General features: G+C 41.1%; 2 protein-coding genes across 6 annotated transcripts in view; both read right to left on the reverse strand.

Annotated features, from left to right (window-relative positions):
- Window positions 1-718: 718 nt before the first annotated feature.
- On the reverse strand, window positions 719-12,502 carry ankle2 (ankyrin repeat and LEM domain containing 2). Of its 5 annotated transcripts, none has more exons than XM_020590319.1 (13): window positions 12,413-12,502; window positions 9,329-9,841; window positions 8,082-8,276; window positions 7,524-7,708; window positions 6,633-6,821; window positions 6,407-6,529; window positions 5,971-6,034; window positions 5,136-5,311; window positions 4,902-5,008; window positions 4,138-4,328; window positions 3,094-3,898; window positions 2,625-2,756; window positions 719-1,616 (listed from the first exon to the last, which is right to left on the reverse strand). In XM_020590319.1, the coding sequence occupies exons 2-13, from the start codon at window positions 9,828-9,830 to the stop codon at window positions 1,406-1,408; spliced, it is 2,880 nt and encodes a 959-aa protein (XP_020445975.1). In that variant the 5' UTR covers window positions 9,831-9,841; window positions 12,413-12,502; the 3' UTR covers window positions 719-1,405. The 5 variants fall into 5 exon arrangements, with proteins under 5 accessions (XP_020445975.1, XP_020445978.1, XP_020445977.1 ...); XM_020590322.1 differs by lacking the exon at window positions 12,413-12,502 and adding an exon at window positions 12,363-12,384; XM_020590321.1 differs by lacking the exon at window positions 12,413-12,502 and adding an exon at window positions 11,998-12,140.
- Window positions 12,503-13,724: 1,222 nt separating this feature from the next.
- golga3 (golgin A3) overlaps window positions 13,725-19,593 on the reverse strand; it is a 20,081-nt gene continuing 14,212 nt past the window's right edge. The window contains exons 12-24 of the mRNA XM_020590329.1: window positions 19,509-19,586; window positions 18,253-18,516; window positions 18,051-18,145; window positions 17,542-17,758; window positions 17,227-17,370; window positions 16,839-17,036; window positions 16,611-16,727; window positions 16,161-16,300; window positions 15,903-16,035; window positions 15,486-15,608; window positions 15,227-15,391; window positions 14,640-14,809; window positions 13,725-14,524 (exon numbers count right to left, since the gene is read on the reverse strand). Of these exons, the coding sequence (XP_020445985.1) occupies window positions 14,335-14,524; window positions 14,640-14,809; window positions 15,227-15,391; window positions 15,486-15,608; window positions 15,903-16,035; window positions 16,161-16,300; window positions 16,611-16,727; window positions 16,839-17,036; window positions 17,227-17,370; window positions 17,542-17,758; window positions 18,051-18,145; window positions 18,253-18,516; window positions 19,509-19,586 (2,034 nt within the window). The 3' untranslated portion in view covers window positions 13,725-14,334. The remainder of the gene's footprint in view (window positions 14,525-14,639; window positions 14,810-15,226; window positions 15,392-15,485; window positions 15,609-15,902; window positions 16,036-16,160; window positions 16,301-16,610; window positions 16,728-16,838; window positions 17,037-17,226; window positions 17,371-17,541; window positions 17,759-18,050; window positions 18,146-18,252; window positions 18,517-19,508; window positions 19,587-19,593) is intronic.

A 19,593-nucleotide genomic window follows, 5' to 3' on the forward strand; every position in this document is an offset into this window, starting at 1 on the left:
CAGTTAATTTTAGTTAAAAGAATTTACATTCAGAATTCTTTCGGTATTCTCTCAATCTAGCTGAATATTAAAAATGACTGGCTTTTTTGTACTAGACATGGATAAGCCCTCATACAATGAATGTATCCCTAAGTTACATATAATTTGGATGTAGCAGGTTTTTTCACATTCACTTTTGCTGTTGGACAACGTGCGGAGAAATGCAGGAACCTATCATGTGTGCACGAGGTTATTATAAGCCAATCTGAACCATCCAACAGACTTAAGAGACGACTTTGGCTGTTAAAGCTCTGTTATGCACAAGTTTTGACATTAACTGACTGTGAACATGGTTGCACGTTCTGTTGACCCCACTGAGGATCAACATCCACCTGTGCGGCTCTCAGCTGATCAGGTGTGTTCTCTGTGACCTTAAGGCAGTTCTTTAACAAGTTTGCCATAGTGGGCTATATAAGCACTGAAATGTATCAGGGTACAGTTGCTGTTTAGTTACTTTTGGAGTCTTTCTATCCTTAAGTGCAAAAAAAAGAAATCACAACACAGCTTTCAGTTGCCTCAGACTGGCCAATTTTAAGGTTTTGCCCAGATAAAACTGAAATTATAGTTTCCTGATGGGTGTGTTCTGTCATTCATACTCACACAGTGGGAGATGCTTGTGATCAAAAGAAAAAAAAAACATTTAAATTGCACAGTCTAAGTCAAGGCGTCCACGAACCACTTTAAAAAATGGGAAAATGTTTGCATTTATTGAAGTACAAAATAAAAACATGGACGATCTCAGTCTGTATGTTTGCAGTGATCATCAGTGACCGCCGCAAACTGACAGAACTGGTCTATCATTTTAAAATTAAAGCAATTCTGAACTGAGGATAAACATAAGAAATGGCAGTCGGTTTTAACACCATCAATAAAAACATTTAAATTTTGTGCTACTAACCAACATACAAAAAATAATTTTAAAATAGTGACATTTTACCTTTTTTTTTTTTTTTTAGAGAACATCTTCAGTGTCAGAATCTTGTGGAGAATTCTCCACCAAGGTTTTAGTGACCGACTAACTCTGGGGAGTGCGACTTGAATTCACGATATCCAAAAAAGTGGACTCAGGCTATGATACAGGTGCTTCACATTTGCCACAACATTACCATAAATTCAAAATGGTACACACTCACACAGTACATAAATTGTCAAGGTTTCTTTTTCTCCCCCATTTTGAAAGTCTTGAGTGTACATCACAACCCAACGTGATGAGAATTCCTGTATTACATAGAGAAGTAGTACCATACATCATTAATACAAATCTTCCAGACATTGTGCATATTTCTGTTAGGTATGTGGTTTCTGAGCTCTGGTGTAGCCACCTTGGTGCAGCTACTGTAGGTTGGTAGTGGGGAGGAGCAGGCAGTTAGACTGGCGGCTCGTTCAAGTGCTTGAGGCGAATGCGCTGGATGTAGCTAGCATTGGCTGGGCTGTAACGACTGGGGCTAAAGTCAGGCGAGGCGGCGTGCCGGGCAGGACTTAAGCGGCCGGTGGGAGACATCAGGCCGCTGACTGGAGAGCCGGGGGTCTGATGCTGCATCCTGAGTCGTGGTTTTACCACCATAGGGCTGGGCCAACTAGACAACACACATCAGGCAGTGATTACATTTGCAATATTTGATCTGTGCTACTAATGCTGAAACTTAAATCAGTATAGATTTGATTGCCCCATAGCACAAAATGACCAGACCCCAGAGAATGAACAATGACTGCACCTGGTGCTGACATTTACACTTGTTCAGAAACCCCACACAAGTGCTGGTACCATTATTTGCACCTCAGGCGCTACGTCACACGACTTAAACTTTCCCTTTCTTGTCACTTTTCGTACATGATATAACCTATGATTTTGAATCTACTGAGCTTCTTACACTTTTTTTTTTGTTAGTGCTGACACTTTTTAATATGACACGGGATCCCTGATTTTAACATGTGACAGTATTTCTTGAAAAGTCTTTAGTCAGGAGTGCAAATCCTTTCAGTTGCAAAATGTTCCACCCACAGGTATTTCATTACGCTACTACTTTCGAAAATGTCTTGTGGCTGTAACTGCTCCTTTTAGCTGCAAAGCTGAAAGGCCCTGTGTTTAAATTCCTGGCATATTAACCATGATTGCTCCTTTTTTGTGAGAAAAAAAAAATGCAACAATCATTTATGTCGATTAGAGGAGCATCACAATCCATACAAATGAACACTTTGCCCAATATTTAAAGTGTAAAGTCAATACTGTCTGCCTATTATACATGTATTATTTCAGATGGTTGACCACAGAAATCATCTGTATGGTGTAAGAAGACTGTATAAACCGCCATAGAAACAGCTGGTAAAATATGTTGACTAATTTCTTTAGTCTGGCTCTGAACAGACAGTGCTGGAGCCTGAGTACTCTGAAAACTTGGGATTTTTTGTTAGTATTTTAATATTTGACAGACATGAAAGGTGTGCATAAATATTTTCCCACACTATGAAAATGATAATCTGATTGAATCAGTCACTAAGACCAAAACACTTTTCAGGACAGCATCATAAACACATTTATGTACAGTACAACAACCACTGCAAAAGAAAAAAGAGAGAGATCTAACCTCTGCATGTCTGATGCAGAGTATGACGACATTGTGCTCTTCCACTTATGAATGCTGGGATACTTCTGGGGATCGACATCCATGCCTTCTATTGCTGACAAGACCTCTCTGTCCAACCTGGTTGGTGAATTCCTGAGAAAACATGGAAAGTAAATCACAAGTGTCGGTTTCTACTCTATCACAGTAACTAATCAACTGGGGATCATCAAACCCTTTAGCTAATACTCAGTGGTAGTTAGAGTGAGCTGGTTTTGCTGTATACATGCCTGGAATAGAATATGAGACCATAATCAAAAAAACAGACAGGGTTAGCCAGTTAGCTCCAATTACAATGAGTCTAAAGATAATAGTTCAACATCTAGAGAAACATTAATAGAGGGATTTTTAAAAACAGGTCTAGCTCTAACAATCTGCTCCATCTATAATCCCATAATACCCTACTGCATGCAGAGGAACCCGTGTGACTCACCCATCAATGAAAAGTCCTCTTTTCTCATGGGATAACTCATGGGAGTTGTCTAAGGACTTATATGAGGATGAAGAAGATCCTGAGCTGCTCAGGTCCCTCCCCATATGGTCCCATGACTTGGACCTAGCACAAAAGTTGCGCACCCCTGACCCCCTAGTCCTGCCCAGCACCTCAAGACCCTCCTCTGCTGTAAAGTACTCCTCTGAGCTGCCACTGCTGCGCCTCTCTTCTGTCCCTCCTCCTTCTGTTCTCCAGCTCGGGCCTTCCACAGCCTCGCTGTCCTCACCGCTGTGACCGAGAGACATGCGATTCAGTCCGCAGCTCAGGTCTGTGGCTGAGGAGGAGCTGTACGAGTGCCGGCTCCCCCCACTGCTCCTTGGCTCTTGCAGCGACATGCGCTCAAACTCCACCATCAGGTTGGAGATAGGCGACAGCAGACAGGAGGAGGACGGGGATGGTCGAGGGGACACTTTGTCTCCATTGTGAGTCCTATCTCTGGAGGAGGAGCACACCCCATTTTTGCATACAACACCGGGCAACAGGAGCCCGTCATCGCAGCAGCACAGCAGGTCCTGCTCAGCTGCTGTCTCGATCAGGTCAGCCCCACGGTGATGCAGCGCAATGGGTAGGATGTGGAACTCACGGCCGCCCACTGCTCCCTTCAGGACATCCTTGGATGCAACAGAGGAGGTGATGCTGGTGAGTGCTGCATTCTGCCGGTTCTTCATCTCCTCAAGGCTGATGTCATCACCCTCATCCAGGAAGGCACCAACAGAGATGGAGTTGCAGAACTTTTTGGGCTTTCCTGAAACCAGGTATGATGAATAACCGTAACAGAATTTTAAGTACTCATTACTCAAGTGTCATTTTATCACACAAGCCTTCAAGGCAGGAGATTAAGTAGCTTTGGAAAAACCCTTTGTCCATTTCACATCTGACAACACACTATAGCTGAGAACATTACACTTATGAACACACAATCAGGTAGGATGACCAGAAATTCATACTTTTTCAGGATCTGCCTGACAGAGCAGGTAAGGGTACCTGGAGAGGGGGTTTTAAACCTGTTGCTGGTCTCATTCTCCCCAGCCTCCTCATGAGCCTGTAAGCTGAAATCCTTCTTGCTCAGGTACTCCTCCAGCCTGCGGAGCCCCTCAGTCGACGACAGATCCACAAAACTGTCAAGGAAGTCCCAGTACTCAGCCCAGGGGTGTCCCCCCTCATGAGCCAGGTCTCTGCAAACAGAGGGTGACTTATCACTTAGATAATTACACATACAAATAAGCCATATCTCTGTCACAGAGGTATCAGGTTTTAATACAGGTATTTAATACAATATTTACCAATGTGATATTAAATATGTTTTATTAAGGCTGACAGACATCCTAACAAGTCATTTTCCAATACTAATTTGATGCTTTCAAGGTCTTCATGCAGCGTAGTAGTGCAAACCTTTTTGTCTTTATTCTTTGAGAGTAATTTTGTACTGACTGTAGACAGTTCAGTGACAGGAATTATGAGTGGAGATGACATGGACCACAGAATAAACCAGATTTGAACCAAGTGTGTGTTATACACAGCCTGGCACGTCCATAATCCCCTGAGACATGTTCATTCTGCTAGCGCACAGCATATTACCACCACTGTATTCTATTCATGCATCACAAACAACAGCAATGAGTATCACAGTAGCTTTGCATTCCTTAGCATTATTTCAGTTACCTCTCACTACTGCAGAGGCAGACAACATGCACATTAGAAATGTCAGCTACAAAGACAATATGAAAGCAGAGAGGGTTTGGACTTGCCTGCCCACTCTCTCTGCTCCACGGTCTGGATCAGACTTAAGGATGTGGTGGAAAAAGGCAGCCCGGTCTCTGGGTGGTGTCTTCCAGTAGCGCCGAAAATCATTTGCCTACAGGAGAAGGTTATGTTTTCTAGCAGCAGTTTGTTTCAAATAATGCAGCTGATCTCTAAAGTTGCCGGATTTATGATTTAACTGAAAACACACAGAGAAAATGGTCATTAGGTAAAGAACTTGCTTTAGAGGGACTCAGTGGGCCAGCAAAGGCTGTGACAGTCATCACTGGATCCATGGGGCCTTTTGTGTGCTGCTGGATCAGTGAGAGACTTTCTGAGGACTCAGATGACCATGGAGCACCAATGATGGGCTGTGAGGTGTTGTCAGCTGACCTCAGCAAAGGGATATAGTAGCGGTCTGGGAGAGGACAGACAGTTTCAGGTTTAGTTTACATGTTTGACATGACTTTTATTCACAGCCCTCTAAAAGACAATGACAACATACAATAGATTTTCAACGAGGATGGCACCAGTAGGAATAGAGTAAAACCTTAAACTGGCAACACACTTCAAAGAGCATCAACATTGTGTGTGTGTTGTCAAATATCTGTTGCATACAGTGCTGTCAGTCTGTGCAAAGGACAGCGAGGACAGATAGATCAAGCATGCAGAACGTCAAGCCAAATGCCATGCTCATGCCAATCAGAGAACAGTGCAAGCCACAGTACAACTGTCTGTCAGAAGGTCTTACACCCCAGACTGTCAGGCTGAAGACACACAACTAGAGCTGTAAAGTGATTTTCAATACAAACTTGTTAGAAGTTTATTCAGTAGTAACAACAGCCAGTAACACTAACCCTGTGATGGCATCTGAACCTGCTAATGATGGCGTTGCCTCATTCCCACTATCAGCCAATTTGGCTGACACTTGGCATAACTTAACCAGGGTGTCAAGTGTGTGTGTGTGTGTGTGTGTGTGTGTGTGTGCATTAAATGGTGGCTGACTGCAATCTTCTGGAAACAAAAGAAAACAGGAACAAAAACTTCTATTGTGTTAACACATGGGTGTGTCCTTACCCTCCAAATATTCACTTATCTTCTGCTTCACTTCTTGGGTTTTATTTTTTCTGCTACAAATGAGCTGTGGAAAGGGGGAGAAACAGCTATTGATGACTGTACACACAGAGCTGTTACTGGATCAGCTGAGGAAAGAAACTGCTTATCTAAGTTTAGCTTACAGTGTGCAGTGAGCAACTGCTGCCAAAAGCTTTCAAAAACAAGTTGGAAGGTCAAAATCTACATGAGCACAACTGTAACTCCCTGAGGGACGACTGCCAGGATGTCAGTGCTCTGCAGTACTGTGCAAAGCTGTGCATCTGCTAGACAGCTCCCATATGTACATATACACATCATGTGTAATAACCCCCAGAACCGACAGCAGGATATGCTGCAGGTTTTCTTCCTCAGTGTATATGTTAGCAAGTTAAATGAGGGTAAAAATAAAACCCCTTACATCACCCGGCTTCTGGCCATCCTTGTTCTTACAGTTCTTATCAATGTCAGGATGCGAGCACAGGACATTGACCACGTCTGGGCACCCAAACTTACAGGCAAAGTGAAGCGGTGTTTCAAATCCCTGAAACATACAGATAAAAGGAGTAAAATACAATGTGAGCACAGCCCCATCATCTACTTCAATCTAATCTTGTGTGACTGAGCTGGTATGTAAAAGATCTTACAGCTTTATCTGGAGTGTTGAGGTAAAGATCTACAATGTAGCGGATACGTTTCTGTAGCATGTCTTCCTTGTCATCTGGGTACATTAGGCGCATAAACTCTGGGTTCTCCAAGGTGTCCAAGAGCAGCTGGGCGATTCCCACCTGGTTCTCCTTGGCTGCCACGTGCATGACATTGTACCGGCAGCCCTCCTGGCCAGACAAAACAGTGGAACAACCGCATGGTTCAGGGCATACTCCTCTAATTTCTTGTCAACAGCAGAGGATGCTTAATTGTGTCCAAATCAATCATCTGAACTTAACTTCACCTCCTAACATTAGAGATTTATCACCCAGATTGACTTTTAATTTTTTAACAACTAGACTTGAGGTTTAATAAATAATGACTAGTGTTTATAAGAGAGCATCAAATGTTACAATCTACTAAAATGCTACATTATCTGCATCATTGTTCTTCACTCTACTCCACATTTAATGCTTTTTTTTTTTAATTACTACGACAGTTTACAGTGCACATTCCAGAGGAGTGTTGCCACCAAATGACACCTCTATTATTTCTATTGTTTTTAAGAACTCATTATACAGAATGCACACATACTCCAGGTCATACATTTTCTTCACCTTACCAAGTGTTAACATCTCTCAAAGGTTTGCATTCAAGTGGAAAAGATGCTTACATATAAACTAGTGACATCATCCCCATTCAGGCTATGCACCTCTATTAATAGTGACGAGTTTCCACAGAGTTTAATAAGCCTACAACAAGCTGCATCTTAATTTCCTAAATCTGTTTTGTAATCCTACTATAAATTTAGAAAAATGACTCAGAAGGTTGCAATAAACAGACTATCTGAGACTGAGTACAGCAAGAAACACAGAACTTTAGAACTTCACCTGCACAACAGTGGGGTTATCCCCTGAGCCAATGAGATAGCGTGGGTTGCTCCAGACCAGCTCGCTAAAGGCCTCCTCGTCGCCCTTCTCCACAGCCTTCCTCAGTTTGGCTGTCAGGTCCTGGGTGCGTGGGCTCTTAAAACTGTTGGCCCGCTCCCGGTTGATGCTATCAACCTCAATGTTGTCTGGAGAAGGACAAGAGTGTGAAGGACGGACTCTGCTGTTGACAACTCCAAATACTGCACAAGGCCCATGTTCAAACTGTGATGGGGTTACACTCTTTGGTTTTCTGTTTGAGTCACATGCTATCTAAGATAGCATTTTCCTGATTTTGACAAAACTTTTAACAATGATGCATATCCCCACTATATTTGCATTTTCAAAATTACAATTATTAAATGGTACTTCAATTAGAGACAAAAGTACAGCATGGCCCAATGGATCAGCACATTCTAGCTACTTGCAGAAACCTAGTATGAATTTCTAATAAAATAAAGAACAGAGGGTACTGACTAGGATACTTTATACAGAAAAGTCCCAGACATCTTATCTGCTTACCTTTACTAATGACCAGGCCTGGTTTGACAGAAGATACACAGGGTGCAGATTTGTTGGGAGAGGGGAAATAGTCACAGATCCCCTTGGCAAACCTTTCAGCATCCTCACAGTTGGAAAAGGCTTTGAAGCGGGCTCCCTTCATCATCTTTACAGCTTGAAGGGCATCTTTCTTATCTGTGTATACATGTACTCTCTCTACAGTCAAAACACACATTCAGAATTAGCACTTTCTTCTATTTTCATTTGTTTATATGAGTAGTTTACTTTTGTTTCATTTGTTATCCTTTATTAATCTGGCTTCCTAAGATGTTTTTTTTTTTAGCCCATAAAGACATATTTACTGAGCATCTACGAAGTGCCACTGCTTTTGTATTTGCAATAAAGGCCTGCCCTGACAAATTAACATCAACAGCATTGATTTTTGCAGTAGCTCAAGATTAATTTAGATCAATATTCTATTCCAGAGAGGTCAGGCAGTCCTACTGCCCTGCTGCTTACCACCAAAGAAACAGCAACAGATACTTTCATCCACTTAACAAACAAATGTGGACGTCAGACTATAACAGCAGCCAAGTATAACAAACACAGAATCATGAATAAACAAGCAAGCAACACAGTGATGGGGACGACTTTGCACTCAGTTCAGTGCAAGTCCAAAAATGAAATGATCAAATAAACAGTGCTCACAGGAGTCACGTGTTTTTTAAATCGAGACAATTAGAAAGTCTGAGTCAACACTGTTGATCATTTTCTTAATGTTCTTATTTTAATTGAAATTACATATATATATTTTCAGCATGTTTGTTTCCATACATGTTGGAGAATGTTCACAGTTACAGCGGTTTATCTTTTAACTCCATAGTCTCATTACAATATTATTGTGTACCACTAAATTCAGCATAATGGGACAGACTGCAGAACATTGGTTTATTTATTCAAAATAATATTTTTTAGAGCAGAGCAAGCACCTGTTTGTTACTTTAGAAAACCTTCAATTCTGTAAATAATTCTTGTGGCAGATTAAGGCTGTTAAATATTTCTCCTATACCTGCAGTCATCATGAATGGACGCATATCTTCCCACTTTCAAATATCAACAGGCATAAGACAATGTGACTAACTCGCGCCAACTATATTTATGACTGCACTTTAACCCCTTGCAGTAGCTGCCAAGATATTCTGAACTCTAGAGTAAAACAGTGAAATCTGTATGACACCACACAAAGCAACAAGCTGAATGTCTCTTACCATTTCTAGCCAAAACATCCTCCCACAGTGGACATACTCCATAATAAAAGGTCGGGGACACTTGTGCAGGTTGTGAAGGAATTTCCGCTTTGGACTGAGAGTTACTGCCTTCACCAGAGCTGTCTGAAGCTGTCTTTAGCAAGATCTCCTCCTCTTCTGGAGGGTTGAGACCCACACCATAGCCGAAGTCCAATTCTTCGATGGCAGCCTTAGTAGGGCTGCTGATTGTTGCAACAGTGGTGGGTGCCTTTGCTGAGGTGGCACATGATGTAGGGGTGGTATGATCAGCAACAGAGGCAGCACTGCCTTTGACACCTGCTGAAGAGCTGCTGTCCGATTCACTGGCACTGCTCTCTGACCCGGCAAGGACTCGGGCTAACTTCCTTTCAAAAGTGGCTCGAGTGGTAGCTGTGATGGGGCCACACTTGAGGTTTGCTTGTGCAAATTCCTCACGCAGTTCATCGGCACTTAGTCCCCTCAGCCTGTTCAGAACAGCCTCCATGCTTCAGGTCCCTGCAGCACACCACAGAATACACTTCAGCAATTTAATTGCTAATAACCTCAACCATTACCATGTAGAAAGTATGAGCATTAGTCTTTATTTAGTGTTTCAGATTTTTACTATATATCTCAATGCCAATTAAAAACGACAGTTCCAGGCAGACTTTAATATCATTTAGACAATCTGACATCCATAGCTTTCTACTATTACTTACAAATAGCAACTTTACAGTCAAAAAAATATGTAATTGGCTGATCTTAAATTATTTTATGTACAGTATAGATTGGTCATTACTCATTAAACTAATATTAATACACAGGGCAAGAAGATGGCAAAACTTTAAACTAAATGTTAGTGAGTTTGATAGTTCAACTTTCCACAACTTTATAATAGTGATCCATCCAACAGCCTGCAAGTGCTCTGTATGCACATTAATCTTAAATGACATTCATCCGTTTCATACTCCCAACAAGCAGTCACACACTGTAAAATATGATAGAGACTGACCAACAAGTAATCATTGCCTTTCTGTGCCAATTATTTCCATGTAGACTAAACAAATATTTAACATTGCTTGTGTATCCCAACAGCCAAAATCCTGTTACAAATTAATCCATGTAATGCAATACAGCATGTGCTACTAAGGTTCTATATAACCATACTGGTAAATCAACATTATATTTACAGCAGCACTAAGTACTGCTTGCTATTTTAGCCTATATCTTGTCAGGACCAACCGCACTAATGTTGGACTAGCATATGCTAGCTACCTTGCTAACCAACAAGTCAGCTTTAGCAGCCGGGGAGCGAGCCTGGCAAAGCTAACACGAGGGAACCTGCTTAGATGAAGACTATCAGAGTAAAGCCCGTCATCTGGGCTGGAATGTCAACGATTACAAACACACAGAAATCTGCACAATTATAACAATATTAGTCGGGTCATTCGCATGCTGTCACGCCCAAGTAGGACATTCGAGGTGGGTGTTCAAGCTGTAACGTAACCGATTTTATAACGTCTTCGTGGTGATGATCCCTATAAAATAAATCGAAGTGTACGTGATGACATCTAGTAACAAATGTGTCCCTATACTTACCAAGGAACATTTTTATTTAATATACACGGAGCTATGGGGAACCTTTTCTAGCTTTGCACAAGAAACTGTTGGACAGACACAAAGCTAGAAACGGCCTGGAACAGTCTCATTGTTTACAACGTGTGCTGCGCATGCTCGGTTTCAAGGGAGGGCGCACAGTGCCTTCCAGACCTGTGGGAAAACTCAAGTCTGGACGACATGAAGGCATCGATAAGGAAGTGAAGCATATTTCCATCTAAAAACACAATCAGCAATAAATTAGATACTTTGCCAGATACCCCTCCCAGTTAAGTCTGAGGTTGGCTTCAGATTTTGCAGTCAAGAGAAAATTTAAGAGACACAAACTACAATACCGACTCTTCGTCTTTTGCACCTGACTGTTGCAAAGGGTGTTAGACATTCGAGATAAACCCTTAACACTGTTTACAACTCACTTTCAAATAAGCGATAATTTCATTTATTAAAGCAATCACCACCACCACACTACCGCAATTATTGTATCATAGCTATTTATTTTCGATCCTTATGTAGATAAGACATCAATCGGGATGACATGCTAGTCCCTGCGGCAAACAACTTATGCACTTGGCTTGTATTTATTATCATCGATATCACCTTTAATGTTTGCTGTTACAAGCCGTATCACAACAAAAACGTTTATCAGACGGAGTTCGTCTTCCGTTTTATCTAAAAGTTTTGTGCCTTGCTATGATAATGAATTTTATTCTCGCAAAAGTGAGTTGAACGTTAGGCCTATAGAAAATTCCTAGTATCCTACAACTGCATAGATTGCTGCGCTTGATCACGATCAGTAGAGTATAGTACTTATCACTGGTCCATGAGTTAAACACTAAAAGCTACTAATACGTGTGAAGACGTCTCTAATATTTACGAACTTTCCTGAAGGTTTGAATGTAGCATCCTGTTCTCCCTTAGCATACGTGAATTTTAACTATTACAAGGAAACGACAACCCAGCCCAGCAAGCTCATGTATACTTAGATTTTTCTGGTTAATAACTGAAAAATCTATTTAAAAATAATAACAGTGGCGAACTAACAGAAATGTAATGACCATATTATTGAGTAAGCTCTTCCTGTTGGTACTATTCCACGCACGCAGGCCAACTTGGTCAGACATGTATCCGGAAAGCCTAAAAGACAACGATTCTCAAAGCTATTTATACAATTACTAGAGTAAACATCGGTTACCCAACGCTACATAATATTATCCATTTAAGGCGAGAGAAATTAGAAGATGTTAGATATGCAAGCCATTCTCGGAAGATGTTTGTTGGACATGCTAACAGTCATCAGTCACTTAGCAAGACAAGTAGCTGAAGCCACCGGTTAGCAATAGCACAGTTAATGCATACAGGGAGGGGGGGGGGCAGCCAGTGATTCTAGTTCCCCATACTACACATAAACGGAAATATGTACCCGCAGTTAGCTAGCCATTGTGCACCGCTAGTTGAAAATATTAACGTTACCAGTTTAATAAAACCATGCCCTCCGCCTCCTACTCTCCCCGGCTACAGTTGCTAGGTAGGTGTCGTGTCACCGCGACAGTTTCAAAATGCATAGAGCGAGGACCCATTTCGGTTGAGCATAGTGCCTGAACAAAACAGCTTACTTGTGGTGAAATTAAACAATTGGGGAAATATTTATGAACAAGTCTTTGTAGACAGCATACACTGAATGAGCACAAGCTTGTAATGACATATTAATAGTGCAATTTTATGATTACAATCACATCTCTCAACACAAATGTTAAAAACGAAATGGATCACCTCCGAACTTTGAAAGAAAAAAAAAGAGCACTTGCAGCAAGTTTTATGCATAGAGCGCAGGTGCCCCAAAAATGTTATACATGCTATTTAACGTTACAGTCAAAGGTAGTTTGGAGGATACCGCCCAAAAGTTGTTTTTTTAAGCGCACAATATATCCATATGTTTGTTATTAGCCTCAGTAAGCATTCTCCTTAAAATGTTTATTGTCCCTTTGGAAATTTATAAGCTTACAATGGTGTTTCAAAAAGGTTTTTTAGTGCTAGAATGAAAACCAACACACCAGCTCTATGCAGAAAGCTACTGTACCATCCAGTGACTCCTCTACAATGAAATGTTAGTGCTAAAATTACCATTAGTTTTGATTTATGGGTTGCATTTCATCTTCTTCACACTATTAAACAATTATAATTCATTTCATAGAAAAAGGAAACATGTATATATTAACCTCTGAATACAATTAACCTATCCCCTTACCCATGAAACAGCCATAAACAAGTATAACATCAGATTCATGGGTAGATATTTTTTGGTAAATACAGTATGAACCAAATGTAACAACAGGAAATGCACACATCTGATTGCACCTGCTATCAGAAGTATTAACATTTCTACTTCATCTTACTACCTTCCTGCTCAGTCAGTTTAGTTTTGATCATCTAGTGTGCAATGTCAATTGACATGATCCACTTATTTTACAAGAAATCATTCTTCAGTAAACAAACATGTACAATATGATGTACTGCATCTTGCACCCACCCTCAACAGTTCAAACAAACCAACGTAGTCCTTTACAGCATATTTAAGATTGCTTAAGGCTTTTTTGCGTACAAATTACTGCAGTTCATGCTAGACAAAATATCCCCATACATACTGTAACTGGGATTAATCTTATTAGAGTTTAAAAACCCCAGGTAATATGGTAACAACAAACATTAGAAACACTGCATTTTAACAAGAGGCAATACAAAAAAAAAAAAAAAAAAAAAAAAAAAAACAACCAAACACAACTGTGCATTGACTGTAAGTTCATGAACACACAATCTGCTTATAAACCACTGAGAAGTGTAACCATGTCAGTTAAATTATAGTGGGTCGTCTTCACTCATAGATAGGCACAAAGAAATGGAACAATAGTTCATAGCCAGTCTTTTGGCAGACTCACGGTTTGTTTCTGTCACCAAACATCAGCCATCATTAAGCAGCATCAAAGCCACCGATTTAATATTACAGGGAGGTTGACTGAATACCTTTTGGTGAATAAAACTGCTGACTTGGAGGAAAACCAGCCCAACAGGTCATTTTAACAACCAGAATTGTACCTATGATAATAAAAGTGAAAATGGCAGATCCCCTTGGAAAGGCTATCAAATGAAAAGTTGTCATTTCTTAACTCTAAATAAATATGTGACAGCAGCATAACAAAAATATAAACAACCATGAAATAAAGATTAAAGAATAAAGCTATGGTATACAAAGTATTACTCTGTGAAAGCACTTCTGTGCGGATGGGAGAATGCCAAATGTTGGCGGCAATTGTTAAAAGAGAAGGAAGCGGGGCTACAAAGTGCCTTCGTGGATAAAACTCCACTCTCCCTCTGTTGGCCTGAGAAAAGTTATTTTGTTATGATTGCTGCTGTTCTGCTTCATTGTTATTTTCCACCACCATGTTAAGTGGTGTCGATGATTTGGAGATGCTGTTTTGAAGCCCCAGTTGAGTCAGTCCCTCCTCTGCGTTTCTCCATGAGCTCATTGACTCATGTACTATTACTGTGTGTTCCTCCATCTGCCTCTGGAGACTATCCATCTCCTCCCTGATGGAAAAAAAAACATTACATGTATTCGGGCATTTACAGAACCATTTAGCATTACACAAAAAAGCTTCATGTAGGTGTGCTGATGCTGTTTCAGCCTGAACAGGGGGCTTACTTGAGCTGCCGTAGACAGTTGTGCAGGTTGTTGAGGGGCTCCTTGTTGACAGAAGTTGATGGTTTCAGCAACTCATCCAACAGGGAAGCGGGCACTGGGCAGTCTGGGATCTTAACTGGTGTCACTGGGTTAGATGGACTCCCATCACTCTTCAAATCCATGCGCTGCTTCTTCAACATCATCATCATCATTACAGGGGTGCATTTTATCATTTATGTTCAACAGACATTTATTTGGCATTGTACTTAAAACGCTGGGCTTTAAATCCGTCTAAAAGGAGGGTGCTGGCAGCTTTGTAAGCATTACTCATATTGTAATAAGGAATGGTACACCTAGCTGACTAGCAACATACAGCAGTCGTTACTGCTGTCTGTGTGAAATGCTAAAATAACAGCACTCTTTTCATTTACTTCAGTTATGTTCTTAAATTATATCTGTCACCTGAATATTTTCAGTATTAAATGCGCAGCATGTGAGAGCCATCCTGCCTGATCAGTATATCTGCAGACTGATGCTACTGGCTGTTACTGAGCTGGAGAGCTTGTGAAAAAAGCAGGACAACTTTTCACAGAAAAGCGGTGACTGACCTTCATTAGACGATTCTGTTTGAGGTCCTGTTTGAGTTGCTGGTTCTGCAGCAGGACGGTCTTCATGCTGTTCCTCAGCTCACCCACTTTTGCCTGCAGCATAAACTTGTCCTTCCTGGTGGTGCTCAGCTCCAACTGCACTGACTCCAGCCCCACCTTGATGTTCTGAGAGACATAAATCTTTGTTAGTCATAAACCCTTTTGAAAAGGGGAGGTCGGCATCAGCATGTCCATATTTTACAATCAAGCGAATACTTGCCTGCAAAGCTGTCTGCAGGTTGTCCAGCTCCTTGTGGTGGCACTGGTCCATCATCTCCAACTGCTGTTTCTGAGCTTCAATCTCCCTCTGCCTCTGTTCCACCTCCCACTTCAGGTCCTCAACCTGGAAGAGCAAACAGTAACAGATTTAACAATTAGTCTCCAATAACAACAAGTGATGGGTTAAACTAAGGCTGAAGCTGATTTTAGAGAATTAGGACTCTTAAAAAAAAAAAAATCTTAGGATACACGCTTTAAAAATGTTGTACTATAAGCAATTCTGGCTAATCTCCATATACTAACTATAAAGTAGTAAAATAATAAAACAAATGGCCTATAGCATATCAAAGGTGGATGATCATGGCTTCCTTTGTTAAGATAATTAAGTAAAAGGTCAAATCAGCTAAATGTCCCTTACCTCTTGGTTAGTGAGAGGCCGCTTGGATAGTTCCTCGTCCAGTTGTTTCTGGAGGATCTGGAGCTGTGAGTAAGCTTCAGCCAGCTCCTCTTGGAACTTAGACACCTCCTGAGTGTGCTGCTCATCCTGAGCCCTGCAGACATATTCATTAATAATCTTATGTTATAGTGATTTTGCAATGCAATATTAATATTGTTTTTATGAAAATAATTTACCAAAAGTAAATTCATTATTTAAACTCAGACAAAATGCTCATACTGTAGTTTATGGGCTTCACTCTGCAGCGCTTTGACCAGATCCTCCTTGGCTTGAAGGTCCTTCTTGATCTCTGACAGCTCCAGCATGGCTGCCCTGTAGTGCCGTCTATTGTGGGCTGCTTCAGCCTTTGCTGCTGCCACCTAAAGGACACATCACATTATAACATCCCAAATGACTAGTAGAGTCTAATGTTCCAACTCTAATGAAGCTGACAAAAGCTTTGGCCTTAAAATTGATGCATGTAATAAATCAACTTTCTAGCATCTACACTTTCACTAAGCTTCTCTTGTGTTTTCTGCAAACCAAATTATCTCAAAATAAATATTCAAATACATAAATTACAAGCTTTCTGGAATTATTTGAAAAACAAAATGAAAAGGATGTGCAGCTAACACTTCAACATAAAGAGATAATACAGCATCCTGACATACATACGCATAGAGCTCCTACCTGTTCTTTCAGGTCTTTGACTTTGGTTTTCTCTTTTTCCAAGGCAAGTTGTAGATTTTGTACCACCTGCTTCATTTGCTGGTCCTCCTCCTCTTTTCGCTTCAAAACAGCTTGAACCTGGACAAAGGACAGATGAGAAAACAATGCTTTGTTTAAAAAAAATCCTGGTTTCTATTTTGGGATAATAAAGACTCATAACCTTATAAAATGCAAACTAGTGCGCTGAACCTGTAAGTTGAGCTGGACGAGATCTGCTTCTCTCTTTGCTAAGGCAGACTCCAAAATGTTGGCATGTTCCCGCAATGCATTGTGAGACTGCGCTAATCCAGTGAATTTCCCTTTTTCATGCTCCAGCTCAAGTGCTAGCTTCTTGTTGGCATCTTCCAACTTTCGGATCCTCTTATTGAAGCATCTCGACTCTTGAAGCTGCAAAATCAATTTATGCCTTTAATAAAGAAATAACACACTTGAACTGAGTGACTTCAGAACGTGTAAACAAACTGCTCATACAGGTTTTTGATCAGTCATGAAATGACAGTAATACATGAAAAAAAATCACTTTCCTTTCCAAAAACATGAACAGATTAACACTAACTGACAAACTATCAAAGTTCACCTCGTCCTCAAGCTCCAGGACCTTCTCCTGGTACTCCTCCAGCTCTGTGGAGGTGAGGGTGATCACTTCCTGCAGCTCCTTCTCTAGCATAGTCTTGCTATTGGTCACCACCTGCAGCTCAGCCTGCAGAGCCACAATCTTCTCCTGGATGACAAAACCATACTCAATTATTTTTAAAACAGCATTTTGGTCTCTATGTAAAAAAAAAAAAAAAAAAAAATCATTCAAATCAAATGGCTTAACTATACTCTGTGCCGAACTATGTTGTAGCTGTTAATTTTGCAAGAATCTGTAAAAGGCAGGGTTTTCTAGTACCTGTAAGGCCTGGCTGTTTCCCCCATCTGACACCTGGGCCTTGAGTCTGACCAGCTCTGCCTCGGCAGTCTCCTTGTCACTCAGGGCCTCTTGGAGCCTCCTGCTCAGGATGCCCACAGCGTTCTCGTAGGCCTTGTGTTTAGCCTTCATCTCCTTCTGTGCACTGGTCAAATCTGTCCCCAGCCGCTTCATGCGCACCTTCTGCTCTGAGATGGCACTATTTGATGCACAAACAAAATCAAGTTAAAAGTCTAGAGACTAAATTTGTTGTTCTGACAGGTGCACATACGTACAGCACATATGAACAAATGCGAGCAAGTGCATCGTAAACAGATATACAGTAGATAACACACGGAGCATAAAGTGGACTGATGTACCACATGCATTTACTCATGTCTGTGTGTATATTTAATGTCCCATATTTGTATTTATAGATAGCACTTGACAACAAAGAGATGCATCTTGCTCCAAGTCATTGCTGTGGGAGTCAGTCACTCAAGCTGACTCACTTTTTGGCTTCAGCTTCCATTTGCTCCACCTGTCTCCTCAGGCCTTCGTTCTCTTGTGTTGCTGCTGCTAGCTGGCTCTGATCAAACTGTAGACACTGGGTACAGAGGAATACCAAAAACTCCACATTACAATACAAAAACAGTTCACAACTTCGCAGTTAAAAATACTTAGTAAAGTAAAAAAACAGAACAATTACAGTACCTGGATCTGGGTTTCGAACTGATCCCTTTCTTTCTGAATGGCTTGCAGATGGGCCTCCATGTTGCTCATCTGCTCCTGGACTCTCATCACCTCCTTCTGCAACTGGGCCTGCTCCAGCTCTGCCTTCTGCTTCTCTTCCTGAATGCTCAGTAGCTCCTGCTTCAGGTCCTTCACTTCAGCTAAGAGGCGCATTTTGGTGGACTTGAGCTCACTGATCAACTGGTCTTTGGAGCTGGCGTCTCGGCGGTACGCTTCCACCATCACCTGTGAAGTCAGTAACATTGAAGGTCTAACAAAAACAAAGTCTTACATAAAACAAAACACTAACAAAGTGTGTATTTTCCAAGAGTGAGAGTACTCTGGCTCCTATTTGTCTCAGCTGATGCAGAAAGCAACAAGACCTTTCACAGCATAATGGAGATACACTGAAGGAGAGAATGCTGTGAATCTCACAGTGCATCATCTCTAGGCTTGAGTGAGATACATTTCACTAAAGAAAGAATGTTTATACAGAGATGCTTTTTTCCAGCCCACACAGCCTTTTTTGCTCCTAACAAGAACACAAATATTATACAAACCGCAGTAGGACATTTTACAAAATATTACAAGACACCACCAGGGGAAAGCTGTGATGCAAACTGTTTTTGTTGATTCAGAGCTTAAGCTTTCAAATATATTCAAACTGGTTTACAAACTAACATAAGTACAGCTGCAGAAGTGTGCCCAGTGCAGCTGTACCTATGTAGGAAAAAAACTTCAATGGCTTCCCATTTATGTAATTATTGTAGATGCAGTTAAGAAACATTCAGTGTTAGTTTGTTGATTATGCAGCCTTTTATTTTTCTTCTTTACCACCAGAGGTACAGCAACTTCCTTTGATGGATTTCTGAATGCCGTCTAAGATGAATGTTCATGCACGAGTCTGAAAATTCTCTGGAAAACTCAAGCCTTTTAAGACATAAAACACAATTCAATTTTTTTCTGTCATTCTGTCAATTAACCCCGCCCCCTTTATGACAGCTTGTCACTGCAAAATGATCAGCATCCTCCGCTGCTCAATCCACTGAGGCGTGTCAACCAGCACTCTGGACATTCTTCGGAGAAGACAGCCATCTGGCTCCACAATACTTCCTCCCACGGCGGCACCAGCCTTAGCCAGCTGAGAGATTTCTGACAAGTGTTTTCTAAATGTATGTAAAGTCTACACTGTTCCCCTGCCTTCCACTAACTTTACCCAGTAACACAGAGCTGTTTACCTTTTGTTGCTGGAACTGCTCCTTCAATTTCTGAGCTTGTTTCTTCAGGGACTTGTTTTCCTGTTGTAAAGATTCAATCTGTGGC

Source organism: Monopterus albus, unplaced genomic scaffold, assembly GCF_001952655.1.
Source record: "Monopterus albus unplaced genomic scaffold, M_albus_1.0 scaffold12.1, whole genome shotgun sequence".
Taxonomy (NCBI): domain Eukaryota; kingdom Metazoa; phylum Chordata; class Actinopteri; order Synbranchiformes; family Synbranchidae; genus Monopterus; species Monopterus albus.

What these genes read in the sequence shown, in the direction of transcription:
- ankle2 (XM_020590319.1), bottom strand. Translation starts at nt 9,830, where the DNA reads ATGGAGGCTGTTCTGAACAGGCTGAGGGGACTAAGTGCCGATGAACTG. An exon ending in GGATGTTTTGGCTAGAAATG is followed by an intron (nt 8,277 to 9,328) that starts GTAAGAGACATT and finishes TTTTGACTGTAG; the next exon opens with AGAGAGTACATGTATACACA. An exon ending in TCAACACTCCAGATAAAGCT is followed by an intron (nt 6,530 to 6,632) that starts GTAAGATCTTTT and finishes TGTATGTTTCAG; the next exon opens with GGATTTGAAACACCGCTTCA.